Source organism: Chionomys nivalis, chromosome 1 (genome assembly GCF_950005125.1).
Source record: "Chionomys nivalis chromosome 1, mChiNiv1.1, whole genome shotgun sequence".
NCBI lineage: Eukaryota > Metazoa > Chordata > Mammalia > Rodentia > Cricetidae > Chionomys > Chionomys nivalis.
The window spans coordinates 79394730-79419931 of NC_080086.1; the positions used below are offsets into that span (position 1 = coordinate 79394730).

General features: G+C 40.9%; 1 protein-coding gene across 4 annotated transcripts in view; it reads left to right on the forward strand.

The window, feature by feature from the left end:
- Positions 1–6934: 6934 nt before the first annotated feature.
- The window catches only part of Kdm3a (lysine demethylase 3A), a 46584-nt gene continuing 28316 nt past the window's right edge, over positions 6935–25202 (forward strand). For 2 of the 4 annotated variants that reach the window (XM_057771017.1, XM_057771044.1), the window contains exons 1-8: positions 6954–7337; positions 7565–7780; positions 14875–15030; positions 16313–16423; positions 19564–19666; positions 20385–20509; positions 20739–20811; positions 20900–20988. In XM_057771017.1, coding sequence (XP_057627000.1) covers positions 7595–7780; positions 14875–15030; positions 16313–16423; positions 19564–19666; positions 20385–20509; positions 20739–20811; positions 20900–20988 — 843 coding nt within the window. In that variant the 5' untranslated portion in view covers positions 6954–7337; positions 7565–7594. Of the gene's footprint in view, positions 7338–7564; positions 7781–14874; positions 15031–16312; positions 16424–19563; positions 19667–20384; positions 20510–20738; positions 20812–20899; positions 20989–25202 lie in introns of all 4 variants that reach the window. The other 2 variants (XM_057771026.1, XM_057771035.1) reach the window with 2 other exon arrangements.

Genomic DNA, 25202 nt, shown 5'->3' on the forward strand with positions numbered 1-25202 from the left:
AGCAGTTATAATTAATAATAAGTCTCTGTGTAGTTATTTGGGAACTGGTTGGCAGTACAGAACATTATGTCTATACCTTTGTAGTTTTCTGTGTTTGGTTTTAAGGTCTTTTGTTTACCACTCTTGTTAAATTAATATCGCTATTTAAAAACATTTTATTACACTTATCTATTGTGTATGCCACAGTTGGTGTTAATGTAGAGGTCAGAGAACAATTTCCAGGTTTCTGTTTTCTACTGTATGAGTTCTAGGCATCAAACTCAGGTCATCAGGCTTGACAGCAAGCATCTTTACCTGTCTCACTCATCTGAGCTTCAGCAGAACTCCTCCTGGCTGGTGATCAGGATGGAAAGGCCTCCAGAAAAGACCAAGACAAAGATGGTTTCCCACTGTATGTGAGTAGCTAGCAGTTCCCTGAGGACTGCTTTTACTCACATCTAAGATTCTAGGACAAACAGCTTGGACTTAGACTTGGAGGCATGTCTGCCACTTGCATCTTAACTCAGAGGCTCTTGACCTGGCAGAATTGCATCGAAATAGGGGAAAAGTGAAACTCTCCTCACTTGCAATGACCCCCTTATCAATTATCAAGGCTACAGCTGCTCTTGCTGGTGTCCCCCACAAACCCACCAATATCTGACTGAAAAGAAAGAACATTTAAGAACAACTGTTGAAAGATGCCTGTATTCTTTAGCCCCCTAAGACCTTGGATACCCTAACATACCTGCACTTCTTAACACCACAAGACCTTGGATGCCCTAACATTCTGGTGTTGGTGACTCCAGCTCACTGTAGCCCTATAAAATGCACTGTTTGCAATTTTTTTTTTAAAATTCTGTTTGTAATTCTGTTTGACCAAATTGGAGGTTTGATTAGCTTTCCAACCAACCAGATTTCTGCATTAAATCTTAACTGTGTTTAAGTGTTACTCTGGCTTCAAAGATGATTCAGAAGTAGTGGGCTTTGAATGAGTTGACTTTTCCCTAAACTGTTTGGAGGGGCTGGCGAGATTGTTTCGTGGTTAAAAGTATTTGCTGCTCTTCCAGAGAAACTGAGTTCATTTCCCAGTATGCAGGAAGATAAGGCCGACCAGACGAAAAGGAGCCAACCCGGAGTCTGCCGGGCACTGTCAGAGGTCCTGACCATGCCTAGCCAATAAGGAGTGACCAACGGATATTTCCTGAGTGCTTAGCAACAGGCGCTGTCAGAGGTCCTGATGTTGCCTAACCAATGAGGGACGAGCATGAAATGTCAACTGTCAACGGATCAGAATGCTGGGGTCAGAACGCCTGGGTGCTGGAAAATTATAAAAGTCCCTCTACCCGCCCCCCAATGGCGAGTCTGCTATAAACCTTCTACCCTTTCATCCCCTCCCCCGAGGAAGATGTTTGGACCCAGCAAAACAAGTACCCATGCCAGGTGGCTCAAAACTGCTTATTACCCCAGTTCCAGGGGATCTGACACCTGGTGTGGGAGGTCCTTTTGTCCGTGTGTTGCTTTTATTGGTTAATGAACTGCTTTGAGCCTAAGGCAGAGCAGGGTGAGGCAGAGCAGAGCTAGGCGGGGAGGACTGGACTGAATGCTGGGAGAAAGAAGGGTGGGGTTAAGGAGAAGCCACGGAGCCCTGCCGGTGCCGGAAGGTTACCGGGTAAACCACTACAATGAGGCAATACACAATTAATGTTAAATTAATATGTAAGAGTTAGCCAATAAAAAGCTAACGCTAATGGACCAAACAGTGTTTTAATTAATATGGTTTCTGTGTAATTATTTGGGGTCTAAGTAGCCAGAAACAAACAAGTGCCCCCATGCAACAGACACCCTCTCTGCCTTCTTGAGAACCTGCACACATGTGTGCATGCAAACACATGTATAAAAATAAAATAATATCTCAAAAAAGTCAGTTTGGGTGCTTGTCTTTCTCAGTCAACCTGGAATACATGTGTGTGTGCATGCGTGCTGCATGAATATACATGTTTATATGTGTGTGAGTATACACACACGTGTGTGCCCATGTCTCCATGGGAGACCAGACTTTGATATTAGGATGTCTTCCTCTATTGCTTTCTATCTTATTGAGACAGGATCTATCACTGAGCATGGAGCTTGCTGATTTGGCAAGACTAGCTGATCATCAAGCCTCAGGGGTCTTCCTATCTTTGCTTCCCCAGCAGTTGGCTTGAAGAGCAGCATTCTGGGCTTTTTAATGTGGGTGCTGGGGGCTTAGAACACAGGTCTATAGGTGATTATGAACTACACATCCTAAATATGTGCTAGAAAATGAACTCTGAGTCTTTCATAAGCATCAAGTGCTCTTTATCTCTAGCCACCATTCCGGCACTTTCAAGTATATTTTATTTTACTTTTAAATATTAATTTATTTTTTAATGTATAAAGATATTTTGCCTGCCTATGTGCCTTCCTGTGTATCATGTGCATGCCTGGAAATCAAGGACATCAGACGAGGGCATTAGAGCCCCTAAAACTGAAGTTACAGACCATGTGAGCCGCTAAATGAGCTCTGGGAATTGAACCTGGGTCCTCTGGAAAGGTAGTCAGTGATCGTAACCACTGTGACATTTCTCCAGCCTTGAATATATTTTAGAACATCTCACTAGAAACTCCAGATTAACATTCAAAAAGAGAGTTTATTCAATTTACTGGAAGAAGGAAGTAATTAGTTCTTTGTTAATTGCTTGTTAATAAGCCACATCAAGGAGATAATGGTGTAGAGAGATGGTAAACGAAATACTTTTATGAATATAGTAAAAAAAAAATATCCTGCTGGAAACAGAAACATAATGTGTTTGTGGTGGGTAAATCTTAGATCAGTCTTCAAAATCAGCTTCAAGATCAGTTCCAAAAGAAATTACAGAAGTGTATAAGACCAGGATCCTTTGAAGTCACAGTGAACAATTCTACTAAAAATAAGGCTTGTATACAGTACTTATATCTAATGAACTTTGAATCATTGAAATCAACTTAGTAAGTGCCCAGTTATTTTCTTGTAGCTTCATTTGATGGCTTCTCTGTACCCTGAGTTCTAGATCTGCCTAGAGAATGACATCTTACTGGAAAGGAGATGAGGTAGCAGAGATAGATGCTGAGGGGCGTTTTTCTCAGGTTGGATCTCCCTGCTGAGCCTTAACTCAACTGCTTGTCCCTGCTAGAGGTCACAGTGCCTGATGTATGCTACTCTCCTGCAATCACAGCTGCTCCTTCCGGGTTCCAGTAGCAACCCCTGCAGGCAGAGTTTTCATTGGGACTGCTGGCAAATTCCCAAATAACCACACAGAGACTTATTATCAATTAAAAATGCTTGGCCAATAGCTTAGACTTGTTATTCACTAGCTCTTATAACTTAACTTAACCCATTTCTAATCCTTTACTTACTGCCACAGGGCTCATGGCTTGTTACCTCATTTTGTATACATCCTGCTTCCTTTCCATCTGGCTGGCGGCTCCCTGACTCCACCCTTCTTCCAAGTATTTTCTCTATCCTGAAAATCCTGACTAGATACTGGCCATTTAGGTTTTTGTTCTTAAAGCAATCACTGTGACATATGTTCATGCAGTGTAAAGGAATATCCCACAAATCCTTCTGTCCTTGTATTAGTTAGGGTTCCCTAGAGTCACAGAACTTTTGGGATGAATCTCTCTCTCTCTCTCTCCCTCTCTCTCTCTCTCTCTCTCTCTGTGTGTGTAAGTGTAATTTACTGTAATGACTTAATTCAACAATGGTTGGTTTTGAATGGAAAGTTCAAGAATTGAGGGTGTGGGGGTACACACCCCTAATCTCAGGCAGAAGTATATGGGTTTTTATGATTCTGAGGCTAGCCTGGTCTACAAAGAGAGTTCCAGGACAGCCAAGGCTGTTATACAGAGAAACCTTATTTCAAAAAAGCCACACAAAAAAGAAAGTCCAAGAATCTAGTAGTTATTCAGTTCCATGAGGCTGGGTGTATCAACTGGTCTCATGTTTATGCTAGAATCCCAAAGAAGTAGTGAAGGAATGAATGTTCTGGCAAGGTGAAGGCAAGCAGGCTTCTTCCATTGTCCTTAGATAGGCTTCCACCAAGTGTGTGGCCCAGATTTAAGGTGTGTCTTCTTGCCTCATGATCTGGGTTAAAGGCATGTGTCATCCCACCTCAAGATCTGGATCAATGCCAGGTGTGGTAGTACACATCTTTAGTCCCAGCACTTGAGAGATAAAGTCAGGCAGATTTCTGAGTTCAAGGTCAGTTTGGTCTACAGAGAGAGTTCCAAGACAGCCAGGACTACATAGAGAGAAACTGTCTTGAAAACCAAAAGGGGGAGAAGAAAAAAGATCTGAATCAAAAGCCTGTGTCTTCCAATCTCAAGATTTGGATCACAAGTGTACCCTCCATTTCTGGATTGTAATTCATTCAGAATTAGTGAAGTTGACAACGAAAAATAGCCATCATAGTCCTCTTGCCCCTTTAGGCTATGGTTGGTTTGCAAGCCTTGGATATATGTCTCATTCATTGTTCTGTGGCTCTTCATACCAGCCCTCACTCTGTAAATAGACCTTTTCTCCACTCTCCTCAGGCATCGAACTTCAGCACGCTAGGATCTGAACTAATAGAGGAGGGGCAGGAATGCAACTTCGTTGGTAAAGTGCTTGCCTTGAAGACAGTAAGACCTAAGTTTGATGCTAAGAGCATCAAGGAAAGGCATTTGCTGCCAGGCCTGAATACTCAAGTTTTATCCCTAGATCCACAGGGCAGAAGAATAGAACTACAAAAAGTTGTCCTCTGACCACCACAGGAGCACATTCATATTAATAAATAAATGAATGTAATTAAAAAAAAATAAAATGCCAGATGTGGTGACACAACTTGTAATATTCTGACTCCATTTCTGTGTGTTTGCCACAGTGTGAATGTGGGGGGCCAGAGGCCAATTTTTATGTGTAGTTTCTGGGGCTAGAACTCAGGTCCACAGGATTGGTGACTGTACCTTTATTCACTGAGCCATCTTGTCAGGCATATTTTAACATATGGTCTATTAAATATACTTTTTTATTGTTTTGTTTTTCAAGACAGGGTTTCTATGTGTAGTCCTGGCTGTCCTGGAACTCACTCTGTAGACCAGGCAGGCCTTGATCCACTCACCTCTGTTTCCCAAGTGCTAGAATTAAAGGCATGCACCACCAGGCCTCTTTTTAGGCTTTTAATTTTAATTAGTTATATATCATATAGTAGCATTTTGACAAATGACATACTATATATACAGTGGTAATCCCATATGCTTTTCTGTGACATGCAAGCTTCTGTAAGCACACTATGTTATTACAATGCTGAAATAATCTAGCAACCTTAGGTTATGTTCCTAGAGCATATCTCTTATTAAATGATATATAACTGTACAGAGATGCTAATGTAGTTTTCTTTTGATTACTTTCTGATAAAATTTACCATAATTGTTTTAAGCTTCTCATGCTGCAGTTTTCTTGGGCCAACACTTATTTTTTTATAATACTAAGTACCTTCCTGTGCTTATGAATAAAATTAACCCATTTATATTTATTGTAAAGATAAATGGACTTATTCTAGACATTTTATTTTGTACCATACTTTCTTCTTCTTTCTTTTGTTTTTCTTGTTCCTATTTCCGTCTTCTGTTGAAGTGGGCAGGTTTCTTCATTCCATTTTCCATCTCTTTATGGTCTGCATATTATAAATTCAACTCAACTTAATTCTTCAGCACTATTCAAGCTTTAACTTTCTAATGTCATATATTCAGACCAAATATATTTCAAAATGAACATGATACTAATTTGTGTTATATATTCATTCCTATTCAATGCAGTTTTAAACTTTGTCGGATGTCCCATTTTCACATTTGTAAAACAGGCAATTTTCATCCATTTTATGTTAAGGTTTAAATGTGATGCTGGGTCAAGCACCAGGATTCATAAAGAAGTCTTCAACTATTTATTCCCTTTCTTCATTCAACCAATAATTTTCTGGTACAAACCACATAATCTTTTCTCTCCTTTGTCCTTCAAAGTCACCTTCTCTTCCATTATCACTTTTATCATCAACTCCATCCACTTTTTCAGTTTCTTTGTTGTCTCAGAACAACTTTTATCCACTTTGCATTAAAAAAAATCCATCCCACATAGTATTTAATAGATTGTTTGCCTCCAGATTCAATGAGCATCATTTTCCAGGAACTCCATGCCTTTCTTCACTTAGTCTTCAAAATGGCGGCCCTAGGCATGCACGACCGGCACCACGTGCGCCTGCGCCTCCAGCGGCCATTTCACCCAGCAGCCCAAGCTCCAGAGCCCGCCCCTGCCGGCGCCTGCGCACGAGCCTCTGGAGCCTAGTGGCTCCTCCCCCTAGCTGCGTACGCCTGAAACCGCACGTCCCAGTACCATCCCTCCCCCCCCCCCCGCGGGCTGTGGACCGCCCCCGCCCCTTTCCCGTGAGATTCTTCCGCCTCTGCGAAGGTCCATCTTCGCTCGACAGCCTACGCTTCAAGTGCAGTCCAATCGGCGCTCCCTGTCCAGGGTCTCCCCGTTCAGTCTTATCTGTGAGCCTATGCGATTTCCTGCCTGGCTTCAAAGTCGATAACCGATTCGGCGGGACTTTTTTGCGTAGCGCGAGGCAACAAATGGAAGAATGGAGCAGCGGCGGAGGGATCTGCCGACTGCGTCCTGCGCCCTCTAATGGGGGTCGGCTTCGAGTCGGGGTGGGGGGGGAAGGGAGGAGGCAGCCAAGGAATTGTTTTTTTTTCCTCGCCCCGCCCTCTTCAGGATAGCCAATAGAAACAGACAATTTCTTCAGCTGCCCCGCCCAGCCCCCGAAGCTCAGCCAATGAACTGTGGCAGCGGCTCTGAGGGGGCGGGCCCGGCAGGCTGTGCGTGTCTTGTGAGAGAGAGCTCTTGAACCAAGTCAGAGCTGGAGTCGGCTGGGCGGCAGGGCTCTCTTGCCGCCGTCGCGGGTGACTCAGGGAGGCGGGAGGCGGGGTAAGCGCGCCGCGGGCCTCGGCTGCGGGAGACCGAGAGAGAAAGGTGAAGAGTCCGTGCGGGCGGTCGCCGCGTCTCCTCGGTTCACGGCGCAGGCCGGGCGGGGGTGCGCCCGAGTCGGCGGCCCGGAAGCGGGGGGCGGGGGCGCGGCAAGTGTCGAGTCGCGAGCTTAGTCCACGGCGGCTCCGCGGCCGCTCGGGGCGGGGACCGGCCGCTGGGACGGGCCCTCTGCACTCGGGGAGCCTTTTCTTTGCCGGGGCAAGGGGACGAACACTTAGGAAAAAGCACCGGCGCTGTGGCTCCGTCGTCCCTCCTCTCGCTCGGCGTCCTGCTTTGAAAGGTTTGGAAAAAGCGAAAGTTGGTCGGGCGAGAGGGTCACGCGGCACTCGGGCCGGTGCTTGCGGCCGGGGAGGGCTGGAAGGGGGTGGGGAGGCGCGGGTGGCAACTTGGAGTACGGGGTCCACCTGCGGGGGTGTCACTCCACCGGTCCCCGTCGGCGCTTCTTCTCTTTGGGCCGCCTCCGACCTCGGCCGCCCCCATCGAATTTTGTTTTTGTGCCTTTTGCAGGGAGGAGCCCTTCCTGCTGGCGTAGAAACCATGGTGCTCACGCTCGGAGAAAGTTGGCCAGTATTGGTGGGGAAGCGATTCCTTAGTTTGTCCGCAGCCGAAGGCAGCGAAGGCGGCCACGACAGCTGGGACTTGGAGCGAGTCGCAGAGTGGCCCTGGCAGTCGGGGACCATTCGAGCTGTTTCCCACACTGACGTTACGAAGAAAGATCTGAAGGTAAAAAACAAAAACAAAACAAAACACAAAACCCCCAAACAAACAAAAAACCCATCTCCTGGGGCTGGGCAGTCGGACGGTTTTCAGTTACCTTGGTAACGCGGCAGTCAAGCTCCCCTCCCTCCCTTTTTTGAAATGGGCCACTAGAAAGTTGGCATGTGATCTAAAGGTGCAGAAATCTAGACATTGAAAGTCTTTGAAATGGTTTGTAGCGTCAAGGTGTGTTTGGCCTAGAGCTCCAGCTGCCTGAGATTAATAATGGGCTTAGGATTGTTCAGACATGCTTCATTAATGCAGGCGCTGGGTCCCACTAGGACTCTCTGATTATGCCCCCAACGGGAGGAGTGTTGTTTATTAGCAGTAGGTTAGAGAAGTGGATGACATTTATTGAGGGCTAGCTTGGAAGTGCTTTCAAAATAGACGATTGGAGCTGGGAGTGTTGCTCTTTATTTCTTCACTCAACTTTTTGAACTTTACAACTTGGAAATGAAGTATGAATGTAGAGGGCGGAGCTTAGTTCCGTTCAGCTTGTTGAGGTGGGTATTTGCTGGTGTGTGGTTAATGAGGCCGGAGTGAGTTCCTGTTGTCAGAGAGGCTGGGTTGGTTTGGGTATGACCATATATGGATGCCTTGGGTGGAGCTGTCCCATACAGGGTGTTTGGGAAGAATGCCTTCAGAAATACTACATGTGGGTGTTTGGGAGGAAGGAGAGAAAGGGAACTGGTGTGGCCAGTGAACATATTTTTGATGTTAATGAAAACTGGAAGCCTTCAGTTCGTTCTTTTGCAAGGATAAATTCTGCTCTCTGATACAAGTATTGGAAAGATAGTCTGGAAACAAGCAGTAAGGAAGTCATTGTGTCATCAAAGACTCCCTTGTGCAAAAAACATCCGAGAAAAAATTCCTAACAAAGACTCCTAAGTGGTGATAACTTGGAGCTTGTCAGGACAGAAGACAGTTCTACCCTGAGTAATGTACATGCGTTGGGATCTTTGCTTCTGGAAAGCTACTCAAAGGATGCAAGTTGTAGCTGTTGTCAGTTGAATGTTGATTTCTGAAACACTTAATTTGAACACAGACTTGACAGTGCATGCCTATACTGTTGTGAGTCTTAAGAGGATTGTTGGAAAAGAATATTTGGTTATGTATTTACAGAGTTTTTACCATGTACCTTGTATTCATGTTGCAAGGGAAGAGTGACCACTGGACATTCAACCACACTCCAAGCATCATTGTGATCACTAACAGCTACACTTCTTTTTTTTTTTTTTTTTTTTTTTTAATTCCTGTACTTTGGGCTACAAAGGACTGTTGTTCCTATTTTACAGATAAAGATCTTATGCCTAAAGAAAACTAAGTTTATTAGCCTGTGGGCCTCTTAGTTAGGAATGAATATAGCCTGTATTCTAACTCGGGACCTTTTCCTGCAGAGGCTTCCGGCATAACCATCATACTGCCCATCAGAGACTGGAGCCACAGTGCTGCTGCTGCTTTTCTCTAATCCCCCTCATTCCACCAAGTCTGGTTTTAGAGATAGTAAATTGTGTGGGAATGACCAGTCTGTTTGCTCTAGGGTAGTAACCACTGCATAAAGTGGGCGGTGTACCAAACTTCAATCATGGTTGTTGTGGTTTATTCACCTGACAAGTTAAAAAAAAGCTAAAAAAACCTTTAATACCTGGTTGGTTGTTTTTTTTTTTTTTTTTTTTTTTTTTGATCTGATTTAAATGGGAGCAATATTTAAGCTTTGTAGTCCTTAGTTCTTGGGAAGGTGACAGGAGGCTAGGTATTTCCTTCTATGATTAATGACCTGTTGGATTACACATGCAATGTAAAATTTGTAAAATGTCCTTAACATGTTTTCATCTCCATATCCGCTCTTCCCCCAAGCCTTTGAGGAGGTGATAGTTTCACTTTCAGAGAACTCTTTGGTCCAGGCTGACCTAACTAGCCACTATATGATGGTGGGAACATTTGAATCCATGTTTCCCAGTGTGTATTTTTGGATTTCAGCTCAAGAAAATTTTGTTATGAAGGATTTTGCCTTACTGCAAATTTTTGTAACTCAGTTCTTGTGTAGGTGCAAATCTGCTTTATTTTCCAAACATTTATTACTCTGTTCCCTAGTTGAGTAGTAACAGTAATTAAGTTTAGGGGGGCATATTGTATTTATCAGAAATGTGTCTTAAAACTCTAGAATCAAGTTATGCTTTGTGAGACTAAAGCAAGAAATAAGACCATGTTTACATCTGGGCTTAGGGGCATTGAGGGTGGTGGAGTAACTAGGCTAAATTCAAGGGAATTTCAAGTTACATGCAGCTGCAACTGTCCATTTATTGTTAGTCCACACATGAGCCTTCCTGGACTTGCAGTTGGATGAATGACAACAAGATGAATGCTGCTTAACATTGTTTCACCTAGAAAAAGACTTTGTAACAGTGATTTAAAGATTAGAAAAGCGATATATATATATATAGCAGTGGATTCTGAAGAAGTTAAAGTGAATCATTTATTGTCAGATGGTTATTATGTGGCAAGTGCCATTTTGAACCCTTATAAATATTCTGTTTAGTAAGATACTTTTTTTTTTAATACAGGAAATTGAGATTTAAAGAAGTTAAATAACTTTGTCACTCTTCTGCAGACCTCAGGCAGTGGCTTTAATATTCAGATAGAATGGGGTTAGTGTTCTTTATTTATATGTGTCTTTGTGTCTTAACACCCGGAGCTTTGCTTAGCAGTTAGTGTGTTCAAATACTTGAATGAATAAACAAAGGATTACAAAACCATTTCCTTTACTATGGGGAAATATAGAAATCATTTACTGATGAGGCCGTGGCCATTTCCTAGTTTCAGGACTTGTTTTATCTTGCCCAACTGTTTCTACTAGAGGGTGAAGGGTACATGTGCGTGTTTGGAATGCCCTCTATCCCCACCTTGCCTGTGTAGGTCTTTAGCTTCCTTTCAGTCTGCTATTTCTTGAGTTTTCTACCCCCTCCTTGGGTTGTCTTTAGCAAATACATAGTTTTTATTTCCTGTGTAGGTCATTTCCTACAACTGTCAGCAGTTCGATTCTTTGATTGGTGCCTAGTCTCTGTCCTTCCCTATCACTTGAACTGGAAAATTGTGGATCCGCTGCCATTGAAGCTGTGTAAAATTAGAAACTCATACCACAGTGCGGTAAACACTGTTTACCTCTTAAAATTGGATGTTAGGTTGTAGGATCTTCAAGTAGCATTGCACACACATATGCACACACATTGAATTGTTTTTTAATTTGTGGGTTAGTGAAAGTACTAGTGCTCTGAATTGTAGAGCAGGCATGAATCGTTGTGTAACCAAACACTTCTGCTCTAGCCATGCCATCCTGCTGTGAACTTGGACACATTTTCCCTGGCATTTCCAATGGTTTTATGATTAGATACTCAGGTGAGATGAATTTAAAGCCAAAATTGTAGGTTTGGAGAATAGCTTGTATGATGTAGCATAAAGACTACTGCTGGGGGAAAAGTTACTTGAAATAATTTGAACTATCCAACATATGATCAAGATTTGATAGACTAATAGGTACCGCTTATAAATACTCTATTAAAAGAAAAGCAAACTTGGAAAGTATAGGTAGTAAACCATAGTTAATTAAGCATAAGTAGTATCTCTTTGTATGCCCACGGAAAAACAGTGGGAACCAGGCAGATTGATCAGCACATAGAGTTGTCTTTGGTACTCTGTCATGCAGTTGTTACTAGAGTTGTCTTTGAATATGAGTATCTTCTGACAGAAATATTGGCAGGTGATTATCTTGAGAGGAGTGCTCTTAATTTTGATAATTTGAGACAGATCCCATGTGTCTGAGGAAGACCTGACCTCGTGATCCCCCTGCTTTGCCTCACTCTGCCTTACCTAACTCAGGACCTCAGGTGTGCTAGACAAGTGTCCACACTGAGCAACAGCCCTGGCTTCTAAAAGACATGTGATTTTAATAGGAAACTGAAAGATGGTGGGGAGATTACAGTATGTATTATGTATGAGTCATCTGTTTTTAAGCCAAAGCTAATAAGAATTTTAGCCAAACACAATCTGATACTTGAAAGTCACGTAGATGTGTCCAACCTTTGGCATGTGCCCCAGGATAGCTATAAATGCAGCCCCCCAAAAAATTGTATACTTAAAATATTAGAGTTTTTTTGTTCTTTTTAAAAACATGATTGTACAGCTTTTGGAATTACACTTTGTAGATGGTAGTATCGTCTACAAAGTTGATGAAAGTTGGACAGTTTGCAATAGCTAAGCTTTTTTTTTCTCTCGAATTTGAGAGTTCTCGTCCAATTTTTAAATTAGTTATCTTAAGCTTCAAATAGTGAATGGATAATAATTGTGATTGTTACTTAAGTTTTGGGAATCTACTTAGTATCTTAAAGAAAATCCTTCACCTATTGTGAATATAGCCAGATACTACGTAATCATGTTGTCGACTCTGCCAGTCCTAATATGTGATCTAGCAGTGAGCGTTATCATGAAGTCTTAAGATGGGCAGAGTGGCACATAACTTAATCCCATCACTTGGGAGGCAGAGGCAGGCAGATCTCTTGAGTTATAGGCTATTCTGGTCTGTACAGTCAAATAATAGACAAGCTAGGGCGACATAAGACCCTATCTCGAGAAAATAAAAGGAATGCTTCATAATTATTTTTAAATCTAAATCCAGTGAAAGGTAGATGTTACTATTTTTATTTTGAAACTAGTAAAATAAGAGTCAAAGGATTAAATTTAGGGTTTAGACTTTTTAACCAGTGTATTTCTTTCTTTTGAGTGTGTGTGTTGTGTGCAGGTCTGTATGCATGTGTGGTAGAGACCAGAGGTTGATGCTGAGTGTCTCATTACTTTCCACCTTACTCTTCGAGATAGGGTCTCACTGAGCCTGGAACTTGCTGACTGTGCAAGACTGATCAGACCCCCAGCTCTCCATCTCCTGTTCACAGCACTGGAATGACAGGCAGATGCTGCCATGCTGAGCTTTTTGTGCATACGACGAATATGAAATGGGGTCCTCATGCTGTACATCAGACTTCTCTCTATTATCACATCATACAAAGTGATGGGTTCTTAGCTGGGGTTCAGGTTAGTTGCTTCCTTAGCTTTCTTAGGTTGATTTTGTTCGTGTAAAATCATTTTAATAAAGCTTTGGAGCTGGGGTTCAAGCCCATATCTCTAATTCTGTACTTTTGTTTATGGTTATTCCTTTTATTCCAAATTTCTAGTACATAGTAAAACTGTCCCTGAAAACTGGGCTAGGCTTAAGACTGATGATGCATACAGATTCTCTGCCTAGGAAACAGGAACATGGCGATCTTTGAACATGAAACTGGTGTTAAAAGTTGTGTGCCACTGTTTGGGTGCTGGGAACCAAACCCAAGTCCCCTGTAAGAACAAGAAGCCCTCTTAGCTGCTGAGCCATCAGTGGTTTTAAAGAAGTATTGTGTAGACCAGGAAGGTTTAGGATTGGCATTACCAAAATTGAGCTGGAAGCCTGTCACCTTTTAAGTAGATAACAGAAACAAGAGCCAGTTTAGAGAGAAATTGTTGATTTATTCATTTTTGATAATTTAGTTAATGATTAGAAATTGTGCGCCAAGGATATATGGTGCTACACAGAAGCAGACACAGACTTTGACCAGTTAGACTTCATGTGTCAGCCTTCCACAAATAGCACCTGTGCATGTGTTAGGAAGGAAAAGTAGATGTTTTCATTCCATCCGTAGGAGATGTTGACTCTGATAAGGGAAAATGTCTTCAAGGAAAGGATTCTCTAGTTTCTAGCAGATGAAGGAAGCAGATGAGCTAGTAATCTTCACTGCTGAGGAGGAGTAGGAGTCATGAGCAGACTCCATAGATAAAAGAGTGATTAATCCTTGAAACTCAAAATGAGGGGCTGGTTTGTAGGAGGAATTTTAAATAAAAATAATTGATTCTTTTGCATTGGATATTAAGTAATTTTTTTGGAAATCTGCTAAAGAAGATTAAATATGTAGAATAAATGACTTAAATATGGGTGTTTTTTGTTGTTTGGTTTTTTTGGTATGTTGTTGTTGTTTTTTGAGGCAGGGTTTCTCCGTATAGTTTTGGAGCCTGTCTTGGGGTTTCCTCTGTAGACCTTGAGCTCACAGAAACAGTCTCTGCCTTGTGAGTGCTGAGATTAAAGGTGTATGCCACCACCGCCTGGCGCCTGGCTCAATATGGGATTTTTTTTTTTTTTTTAGCAGATTTATATAATTTAAGATTTTGTGATCAATTCCTGACTCAGGGAATTATAGAGACCTGCTTTGGGATTGTGGTGGGTTTTTTATTTTTTTTGGTACATGTGTGTTTTTTTGTTGTTGCTTTTTGGTTTTTGTTTTTTTTTTTTTTGTTTTTTATTTGCTTGTAGGTTTTGTTTTGTCATAATTTTCATTTAAGTAACTGTATTGGCTGTGGCTGTAGCTTAGTAATGGAGCACTTGCCTGGGTTCTTCCTCAGCACTGGAAATCAGATAACAGCAGGCCTTTAGAGCTGCGTCTATGTTTCTTTATGGAGTAAAGAAATTAGTTTTAGACTTCTAACTCTGAGGTGGATTTTCCAGGTTAGTTGGAAGGGATATTGAAGAGAAGCCATATATATTAGGCTTTGTGCTAAGTTCTTGTGATACTGGGGAACTCTAAAGGTGGCTTGTGGTAGTGGAAGAGTCATTTTAAGACATGCTCTTAATACTAACAGGGCGTTACAGTGCAGCAGAATAAATACAGGGGTTTCAGATTCCTTCTAGCTCCCCAAAGGTCACACTCTGACTAGCATGTTTAAAGCCCTTCTAGTTCAGAGTTCTTTGAGTTGTGGGTTTTCCAGAGGTCATCTTGAGGGTATTGCCCCTAAGTGCTCTCTGTACTTGTGTATCCTGGGAGCTAGAGCTTGGTCCATGTGTGAGTGCCTACGATTATCTTTCATATTGTATAGTCTGTGAAGTGGGGATAGCATATGCCCAGTAGAAACATCATGCTTACAAGTAGGATAATGAGAGCATAAAACTTCAGCCTTTATAATTGAGTTTGCTTTATTGTGTTTAGGTGTGTGTGGAATTTGATGGAGAGTCTTGGAGGAAGAGAAGATGGGTAGACGTCTACAACCTTCTGAGGAGAGCATTTTTAGTAGAACATAACTTGGTTCTGGCGGAACGAAAATCACCTGAAATTCCTGAACGAGTTATTCAATGGCCTGCAATAGTGAGTGAAACTTGTGTTTTGTTGAGTTGACAAGTAGAGAACATTTAATCCATTTTGGGTGAAACAAGGGAAATAAAATGCCCCTTTGACCTTCAGGGAGACAAGTGTCGTGTGTGACAGGGTGGAAGAGTTAAAAGAGCACTCAGGGTTTTCTGCCTACCCTGACAGGAGCTTTGTGGCTCTAGGCATGTCCCATGACTTTTTAGGGCCTTACTTTCTTCACTTAGAAGTAGAGGTAGAGGTAATGTCAAGGTCACAAGTTAGAAAGTAACAGACATGCATTCACACAGATCCCCTGGTTTGGCCAGATGGTCAGCACTTGAAGAAATCTGGAGTTTGCTGCTGGCTTTAGAGAAGTATGGCAGGTGCGTTCTAACAGGCAGTGTTGACTGGACACTGTGGGCATTGATACAGAGGTCTGAGCTGGGAGGGGTGGGTAGAAGGACTCAGAATATGGTGAGACTCCTTAAGTATTCTGTAAAATCAGCTTTTGCTCTATCCACATCATAAGTATGGAGCAAAAGTGGTCTACCTGGTTGTGATGGTGCATGCCTTTAATCCCTGAACTTGGGAGGCAGAGGCAGGCGGATCTCTGAGTTTGAGGTCTGCCTGGTCTACACAATGAGTTCCAGGACAACCAGGAATATTAGACAGAGAACTCTCTCAAAAAAAAAAACAAAAAAAACAAAAAAAAAAAAAAAAAAAAACAACAAAAAAGTGATAGGTGGATATGGAGAGGACTGGCCAGATTGTGTGTGATGACAACAAGCTGGAGCTTGAAGCAGGAGTCAGATATGGAGAAGCCGGGAAGCAGATGGAGAACTGCCAGATTGTGCAGGCTGCTAGCAAAAGTTTATATTTTGTTTCTAATTGAAAAGCCACTGTAGATGGTTGAGCAATATGGGGTTGGGGTTGTATTCCGCCCTATGTATTTTTTTTTTCCAGCTGTTAAGAATTTTCTAAAAATATACCCAGTCTCACAGGAAAATCAAGCCAAAAACATGTACACATTTTTTTCCACATAAGTTTTTGGGAACTCATGGATCTGTAGACTTGATTGTGTGTTAATAACTCCCAAATGTATATCTGGTTTACATTAAATTACTGGGTTTAAATAAATGTTGTAATCTGGTGGCAACACAAACGTTAGGAAATCCTTGCAGTAAATAAAAACTTAATGGCTTTGTCACGTTCTTCATGTGTGGAAATTTGCCAGTTCCTATTTCCAGAATGGCATTGATAGCAGTTACAATGTCATAACAGTGTTTTGTTTTGCTTTTAGATGTACAAATCTCTAATAGACAAAGCTGGCTTGGGATCCATAACTTCCATTCGGTTCCTTGGAGATCAACAAAGTGTATTTGTTTCCAAAGACCTTTTGAAGCCTGTACAGGTAATCTTAGGAATGGTATTTAACATACAAATACAAGTTTTTTTAATGTGAGAAGTAAGACACTTATTCATTGCTCCTCATTCCGATGCCTAATAGGGAAAAACTGACCAAAGTTAGTTGTTGTTTGACATCTCTTAGTGTTAGCCTGTGGGTTTGTGCTGTCCTTTTAGAACTAAAAGGACAACAGTATCACATTGATGTGTAATGTGATATGGAAAGAGGTAGGTGTGATATTTTAAAGTTACTTTTTATATAAGGTATACACATACGCAATCTTCATTCCTGGCTTGTGAGTTTGCCTATTTGCTCAAATACATTTATAATCCCCAATTGCTGCTTGTGCTGCATGACTCTGGAGTCCTGCACAGAGCAACGTTTTCAGTTTTCCGGGACAAGCTCCAGCTGAAGTAGCACAGGGAGGTTGTCTTCTACCATTTTCAGCTTTGATAGTGGGAAGAAATTTCATTGTGCGTCTTAGTGATGATTTTTTTCCCCTGTTCCATTTTCTCCTGTTCCCTTCTTTGTTCTCTTTCTCTTTTTTCTTCCTTCCTTCTTTCCTTTCTTCCTTTCTTTTTAAAAAAAATTTATTATTTTAAGTGCCCATAAAAATGTTACAGTGCTGTCTAGTGCAAGAAAGTGGTAAAGAAGGAATTGTTGCATTAGATACCAAGTTTTTCTCAGCCATGAGGTTCAGGGTTAATGGAACAGTAACATATATTGAGACATTATCTTTGAACAGATGTGCACATAATATAAGATTGTTGCATATTGATCAGCTGATGAAAATGTGAACTAGAGGTGCACAAATGCCCGTGTTTCTCCTTGGAGCAGTTGTTCCATGTTCCCTAGTTCTGTGTTCTTAGAGACTGTAGTCAGTTCTCATTATCAACTGTATCACTGTGTGTGCAGTCAGGTTGCAGAACTCACACATCTTCTCTACAACAATTAAGTTCTTGGATCTTGCTCATAGGTGATTGTTAAGTTTGTTAGAAGGGAGGGATCACTACCTTAAGAATAGTGTTGGCTTCATAATAACATTCATCTTTTAGATAACATTTTATTAAGTTTTACCAACGCCCCTTTTCACTTCAGTTTGTGATTTGGAGTCTCTTTATTTCTGTATCATGCAGAGTTAACTAAACCTCTCCATTTGCTAACAGACATTTTGGAATCCATGTGGTCAACAGGATTGTTGAGCCTGTATTGGGAAGCCTGGAACACTGGCTTTCTCTCTACTCATATCTCACTTCCTTGTCCTGGAAAACAAGTCTGATAATGCATGTACTGTATAGTGTTTTAAGTGCTGACATGGGAACATGCTTACTCCTGAGTTAGTTTCAGATGCAACTTATATGTGTGTTAGGGAAGTTCAAGGAATTTTCCTACTTTAAATGGAAGAAGGACTTGTCTATAAAAAGGATCAGGGAATTATTAGTGAAATAGATGTTTTACTTTCTGAGAGTAGTTTTTACTTCTGGGCACTGGGTTTTCAGAGTTTACATTTTTCATGTGTCCTAGCTTTTCAGTGAAAGTAGAATTCTTAGTTCTGTTCCTTAAGACTGAAAATTCTAGATTGAATTTTTTCCTCAGGAAAAACGCATGGTGGGTTGTCAGTGTGAATTTACTTATATAATATTACTAGCAACATATAGTTAATTGAAGGGGATATAATATATGTATGCTATTTTTTTGCTAAAGAATAGTCAAAGTTTTATTCTTCAGGGCACCATCTTCGTAGATAAGCATTTCTCTGTAACATCCCGTGTTGGAGGCTGTTATTACCCTGTGGTATGCTTGCTCTAAAGTAATATAGACTGCACCTGAAAACCCCTTTGACATATGCAGAAATTGGAATTGAAACTGTCTTGACATTGAATATGATAATCTGTGAGTAAGCAAAGGGTATCCGAACTCACTGACAGATTTCTTGGGCCCTAAAACTCCTAGACGACTAGAGTTGGTCTGTTTCATTAGTGAACCCTGTGTAGCCATCTTTGTTAACACATTATTTCATTTTGTAGTAGGAATTGGCGAATCATCTTAAAATATTTTTTTCTGAAATTATAATAGCAATAAGTGCATGAAATAAAAACACCTGCATCTGAGTGTTTGGTTGTTGACTTAGAGTATTTATGGAGCTTCTAGGTTTATCTGATGTTCCCTGACTAAATGAATGCAGTTTTCTAGTGTGGCCTCTTACTCTGAGACTACTTGTTTCCAGCAGGAGACATGAGCGAGCCTCATCCAAGGCAGTACAGGATAAGCCTCAAGGTTGCTGCTGGAGGGCTTTTTGCCTAATACCTTTTTTCTTTGCTCTATTAGAAGTTGGGTTTGTCAAGTGATTCCTATTGACAGTTTCTGTATAAATTTATCATAACTGGTTATGCACACAAAACCAGGGAGCTGTGGAATAGTGCCAAGAATGGAGCTACTGCCAAGAACAGAGTGTCTCAGAACAAGCTTGTTCCTGAAGTCTTAGGCTGTTCATTCAGATTTTTCTGTTTGTCCCTTCTTCACCTTTTATAACAAGAAATGCATTTGGAATACTATTAGATTAAATGAGTTTATGTGAAATAAATTGTTTGATAAAAACAGTAATTTCAATGAATTGACATTATGCATCTGTCTTGTGTGTTTTCCCACTTTTCCTGATCCTTAATAGGGTTTGGGATATAGAATATTTTTATTTGGTCAGTTTGATTTGTGTTTTATTCCTATAACCAAAATTATGTCATGTTGACTCCTAGTTTGCCTTTTGAAAATAAATTATTTTTATGTGTCTGAGTGTATGCCATATGTATGGGTGCCCTTGAAGACCAGAAGAGAGCATTGGGTGACCTGGAGCTAGAGCTAACAGTCATCTGATGTGGGTGCTGGGAACCAAAATGGGTGCTCTGGAAGAGCAGACTAAGACTTCAGAACTCTTCCTGAGCCATCTCTCCAGTCCAGCCCATAGTTCATTTCATGCTCCTGACTTGGGTGGTTTAATTTCAGTCTGCTGAATACTTTGATTGGTGGTTTTTGACCTGTTTAATTCACTGGAGTTGTAGTAGTTTACAGTCAAATGAATCCTACTGAACCAATTGAAAGATCCAACTCTTAATATTCATAAATAACTCTTGTGGTCTTTAATTTTACAGGATGTAAATGGTCTTCGGCTTTCTCTTGCTGATAATCAGACAGTCAGTAAAGAATTTCAAGCTTTGATTGTAAAACATTTGGATGAAAGCCATCTTTTACAAGGTGTGTAAATAATCTGTTGTTGATGGGTCATGAATTAGCCAATGATGGACCGATAAGAAGCTAGTATTTAGATTTTTCACTTACTGTTTTTTTTTTTTTTTTTTTTTTTTTGGTTTATCCAGACAGGGTTTCTCTGTGGCTTTGGATCCTGTCCTGGAACTAGCTCCGTAGACCAGGCTGGTCTCGAACTCACAGAGATCCGCCTGCCTCTGCCTCCCAAGTGCTGGGATTAAAGGCGTGCACCACCATCGCCCGGCTTACTCTTTATTGGAATAAACTTTTTTTTTGATGTTAGAAATTGGAAATTTCTTTTTAATTTGAAAAATTAAAAAAAAAGCAAGTTTGTTGCTTTCAATATGTAGGAGATGACCAATGGATTTATTATGCCAAATAAATTTTGAGAGGTGACACAAAACCAGCTATATTTTGACATAGATTTGCTCTTTTTGGAATTTTTGTTATATGAAGTTGATAAGATATTATTTGATAATCTTTACCTTTCTGTTTACTGTTGTGGATTTCTCAGTCAGCTTCATAGCCATAAAATTTTGCTTTAGTTTTTTTTGTTTGTTTTTTGAGCCTTAACAGTTACAGGGAACAGCTCACTTGTGGTGACTAGTTTGGTACTTCTTCAGTCTCACAGAGTACGGCAGTATAAATATATTGATATTCTTAAGAGAGAGAATGCAGTTGTTTTTTCTTTTTTCTTCTTTTTAAGGTGATAAGAACCTTGTTGGTTCAGAAGTAAAAATTTATAGCTTGGATCCATCTACTCAGTGGTTTTCAGCAACTGTTGTAAATGGAAACCCAACATCAAAAACTCTTCAAGTCAACTGTGAGGAGGTAAAAGCAGTGATAATTGATGTCATCCTCTAGGGCAGGATACAGTACAGAGTGACTGTCATTTTGGTTCTAAGCCCCTTCTTCAATCAAATGTTAAAGTTAGAAATGAAAAGCATTGCAGTCATTGTGAAAAGAAGTTGTTTGTATGGTGTCCCTATTAGTTGCATTCATTTCCAAGTATTGTTCTCAACGTTTTAAAAATTTCCAGTGTATTTGTTTTATTTTTAAGATTCCAGCACTGAAAATTGTCGACCCTGCACTGATTCATGTTGAAGTTGTGCATGATAACTTTGTGACATGTGGTAAGACACATTGATTAAAACTGTTCTTCCTCCTTTCTTTATCCTCAAGTAAGAGAAAGCCCTGCTTACCCACTGTTCTGTGTTGTAGGTAATTCTTCAAGAGTTGGGGCTGTAAAACGCAAGTCTTCTGAGAAGAATGGAAGTTTGGTTTCTAAACAAGCAAAATCTTGCTCTGAGGTAACTGATTTGTTTTTGTCATTGTGAAACTGTTTAACTCTGATATTGCATGGCTAGTCTTTAATAGTGATGCAGCAGTTTGTTCTGCTCTTCTGTTCTGTCTTGTCTGCTGCTGCTTTAAGTTCCAGATCTTGGCCATAATTTCTGTACTCAAGCAGATGGAGATAATATAAATATCTGGTTCACTATTTTTGGGGGCCAAAAGTTTTATTTTTTTTAATATTTATTTGATGAACACTCTCATTGTGTGACAGTTTATCATTGGAGATGTTTCTGAAGGTAACTGAGTTGTATGGTTAAGTTGGAAGGAAACACGCCTGGCATGAGAGAACGGGAAGAACCTTGGGATTATCAGAAACTTGTCTATTGAAATAGGACCCTCAGCTTCATGATAATGATACCTCACATTGATCATTTGTGATTAAGTATATAGATATGTTACCTTTTTAGAATAAATAGTTGATTAATCTTGGCTCAGAAAAACAGGATTTTATGGATGCCATGAGAGTTTAGTTGCTTTGTTTAATTCTCTTCTGAAATACTGTTTAGGGCTATTTGTCCTTTTGTCTTTAGGACCTGTTACAGGACTAATAAATTTTACCATTTAGGGATCCAAATGAACATGTTAATAATTTCCCACATTATGATTCTCCAGGTTCAAGTTTAGAGTTCTAAAATTGACTAGAATGATACTGAGCTTACAGCATTAAGAGGGGCACTTGAATATTAAGGGAATAAGGCAAAGGAAAACAGAATGAATTGTGAATCAGTGAATGAATCTAGCTAGGGTTCTGGATCAAGTGCAGGAGGGTAGATAATAGGATCATGTAGAACCAAAGCAAGCACTGTGTGACAGAAACCCAGATTAGTTTGAGGTCTAATGGCCTTGCCTGCACCTTTGTCTATATTAATAAGAGCTTTGGTAGTTTGCCCAAGGGTTCCTGAATCAAGGTGATAAAAGCTTTTTGTCTTCTTGCAAATGTCTGGTCTTGAACATTTTTGGCATAGGCTCACATCGTTCAGGAAAGAATAAAGAGGTCATTGTAGAAATTAGTATTATTTCTTTTAATTTAATTTCAAATATACTAATCCAGGAAACTAAAAAGATGGTGTGTTTACTATGTGCTAGATGTCTAGTCTTGGAGACTAAATGTATTTGGACTTCCCTTCTCAAAGAGCCAACTCTTTAGAGAAAAAGACTCTCAGAGGTGCTTCCAAACTCGAAGGGCTTGTCCTGAGCAAGAGCTGTTCAGGCACCTCACAAGCAGCTCTCAGAGAAAGAACTTGTCATGTTTGCTTAAGGGGAAGTATTTCATTATGGCTGGAGGACAAGAGGCAGGAGAAGAGAAAAGAAGCACCTTTAGAGGCGAAAGGGATGCCTCAGTTTGATCTCGAATGTATATTGTGATTTGGGAGGAAGTGACAGTGGAAACATGGGCACTGGTAATGTTAGTAGCTACTGTAAGTACGCGTCAAATGAGGCGGTAACCTAAGAGAATAACGTTAATTTGACTTGGTGGAAGACTAGGTGTTAGGGCTGAGAATGTAGGAGAATACCTGGTACAATGTAATGAACAAACAAGTTGAAAACTCAAGTGATGTGGTCAGCTGATCACATATAGTACTGTGTAGTTTCTTAATATAGGAAGGGTCTGCACTGAATAGAGATCCTTACTCTAGAAGGAAGTGGGTAGTAAGGGTTTTAGGAAAAGTGTTAAAGGATTATAAAGAGAAAATGATTGCAGTGCATCTTAGGGTGTGAAGCTCAGAGAGGATCTTTCCAAGTCAGGGTTGTGAGAAGCTAAGTAAGAGTGGGAACAATTCTAACCTGCCAGCTTTTGGCTTGGGAGCATTGTTAACCATCTATGATGAAGTAAGGGAAGGCCAGTTGGCTGTTACCTGTCATGGAGAGTGCATCGGCTTGGATAGTCAGAAGTGTAAGAGTGTGAGTGGCGTGTGGGGAAGGGTAAAGGAATGAGGATGGTGTACCTAGTTTGGATATTGGAAAATCGTCCTGAGATGCTGACAGAATTGGGGTCTATAGAAACCTCTTGGGGTGTGTCAGTTCCTCTGAGTGTGGGAAGGGCAGTGAAGTCAGGTCAACTTTTGTTTAAGGAGGTGCTTGTAACATGCTTATACTTAGTGATCCTCTGCCTGCCTTCCACTGGGAGGGAAGGAAGACTTCATTTAACTTGGAGCATGTCTGTACTATCTCTTCATGCTTGGTAAGTTTGTATGCTCTTGAACTGATTGTTAGAGACTATTTAAAAAGTAAGTCTGAACTTTGGCCTGGAGATAGTTCATTAACTTACACACAGGAAATGTACAACCATATTCTGTATTTTAAAGACGTCACTTTTTTTTTTTTTTGGTTTTTTTTCGAGACGGGGTTTCTCTGTAGCTTTGGTGCCCGTCCTGGAACTAGTTCTTGTAGACCAGGCTGGCCTAGAACTCCCAGAGATCTGCCTGCCTCTGCCTCCTGAGTGCTGGGATTAAAGGCGTGCGCCACCACCGCCCAGCAAGATGTCACTTTTTATCAGACACAGTGGTGTAGTTTTGCTGTTCCAGTTATTAGAAATCTGAAGCAGGAGGATCACTTAAGTCTGGGTTATAATGGGCTATGCTCATTGGATCTCCACCTTAAGTCTGGGTTATAATGGGCTATGCTCATTGGATCTCCACCTTAAGTCTGGGTTATAATGGGCTATGCTCATTGGATCTCCACCTTAAGTCTGGGTTATAATGGGCTATGCTCATTGGATCTCCACCTTAAGTTTTTCATCATTATGGGTGACTTCTGGGAGCAGAAGATGAATGAAAAAACTTCAACTTGAATTCTATGCTATTCTAAAGGAATTTGTGAGTAGTAGGTTTTTACCTGAGTGCTGGAGGCTTGTGGAATCCGGCACTATTACTTCAAAATTTGTGGTTGGTCTAGAAAAGTACAGAAAAGCAAAGAAATGGTAGCTTTCCTCTGGTCTCCTTCCTCTTGCCCTTCTTTTTATGTATCACACATGCCCGGTGTTAATGTCTCTTTTGAAACTAAAAGATTGCTCTCTTGTATCCTCCTTGATTCCTTGTGAATATTTTCCCAAATCAGTGTTCTTTAATATTCTGAGTGATTTTATAATTAAAAGTTTGGAAACACTGGCCTGACCTAGCTTTCATGAGAATTGGAAAGGTAAAGAAAGAGGAAGCAGGCAGTTACTGTAAATATAAGTGGCAGGTGAGTACAGCCATACACTTGGCATCATTTCCCAAATACACTGCACTGGCACAGGTTTACTTTTAGGGTAGCCTTTGGAAGACAGGAGTTTGGGATTAGGTAGGTGAGACATTTGGCTGTGGTATGGTAAAGATAAACATGTTTGCCAGTGACATCTGGCTCCTTGAAGGTCTTCTCTGCCTAGCAGACTATTCCTCAGAGTTATGATGCTGTTTGGTTAATTGGGAGAGTCTGCTGAGGAGTGCGAGCCAGCAGTGACCTTTTTAGAATACTGTCGTACACTCAATTATATTATCTCCGTCTGCTGGCAGGGAGGAACTATTGCCATGACTGGTATAGAAGACCTTCAGGGAAAACTCTTCAGGTAAGAAGAAACTTTGACCTTTGTCAAGTCAGAGGCTAGTGCAGCAGTGTGTGCGTGAAGATGGGTTTGGGGATCAGGAATCCTGTCCCTGGTGAGCTGAGTCTTAGACAGGGTACGGACAGGTGTTCTTCAGATTCTTAAAATGCAGTCTCAGTTAATGCTGATTCTGTCACACAGTGACATAACCAAGAACATTTGGACAAGATTTTCTTGCTTTACGAGCTTATCTCTAAAACTGATTTTCCTGTGTGTTAAGCACTGTAGTAAATGGGAACAGTGGATAAGAAGTGTCAGAAACTGAAAATTTCAAATTTCAAACCAGGGTCTGACACCAGAATCCAGTGCTTTTACCCACTGTGCTACTGTTTTATTTCTCCCCAATGCCTTTCCTTCGTTTGGGGAATCACCATTGTAAAAACAGCAGACTGTATCTCCCCTTCCAGTGAATATTTTCTGAGTACTCTGTGGGAGATAGATCTGCTGTGGTGAGCACTACTACTGCCTGTCTTTTCAGGTAACTTCTAACACTTTCCTCCAGCTACTTAAGAGTATGAAGTGCTGCTGTGTTGGTCATCCATCTCTTCATGCACATATCATCCCACCAGTGTTACTGGCCATCTGCCT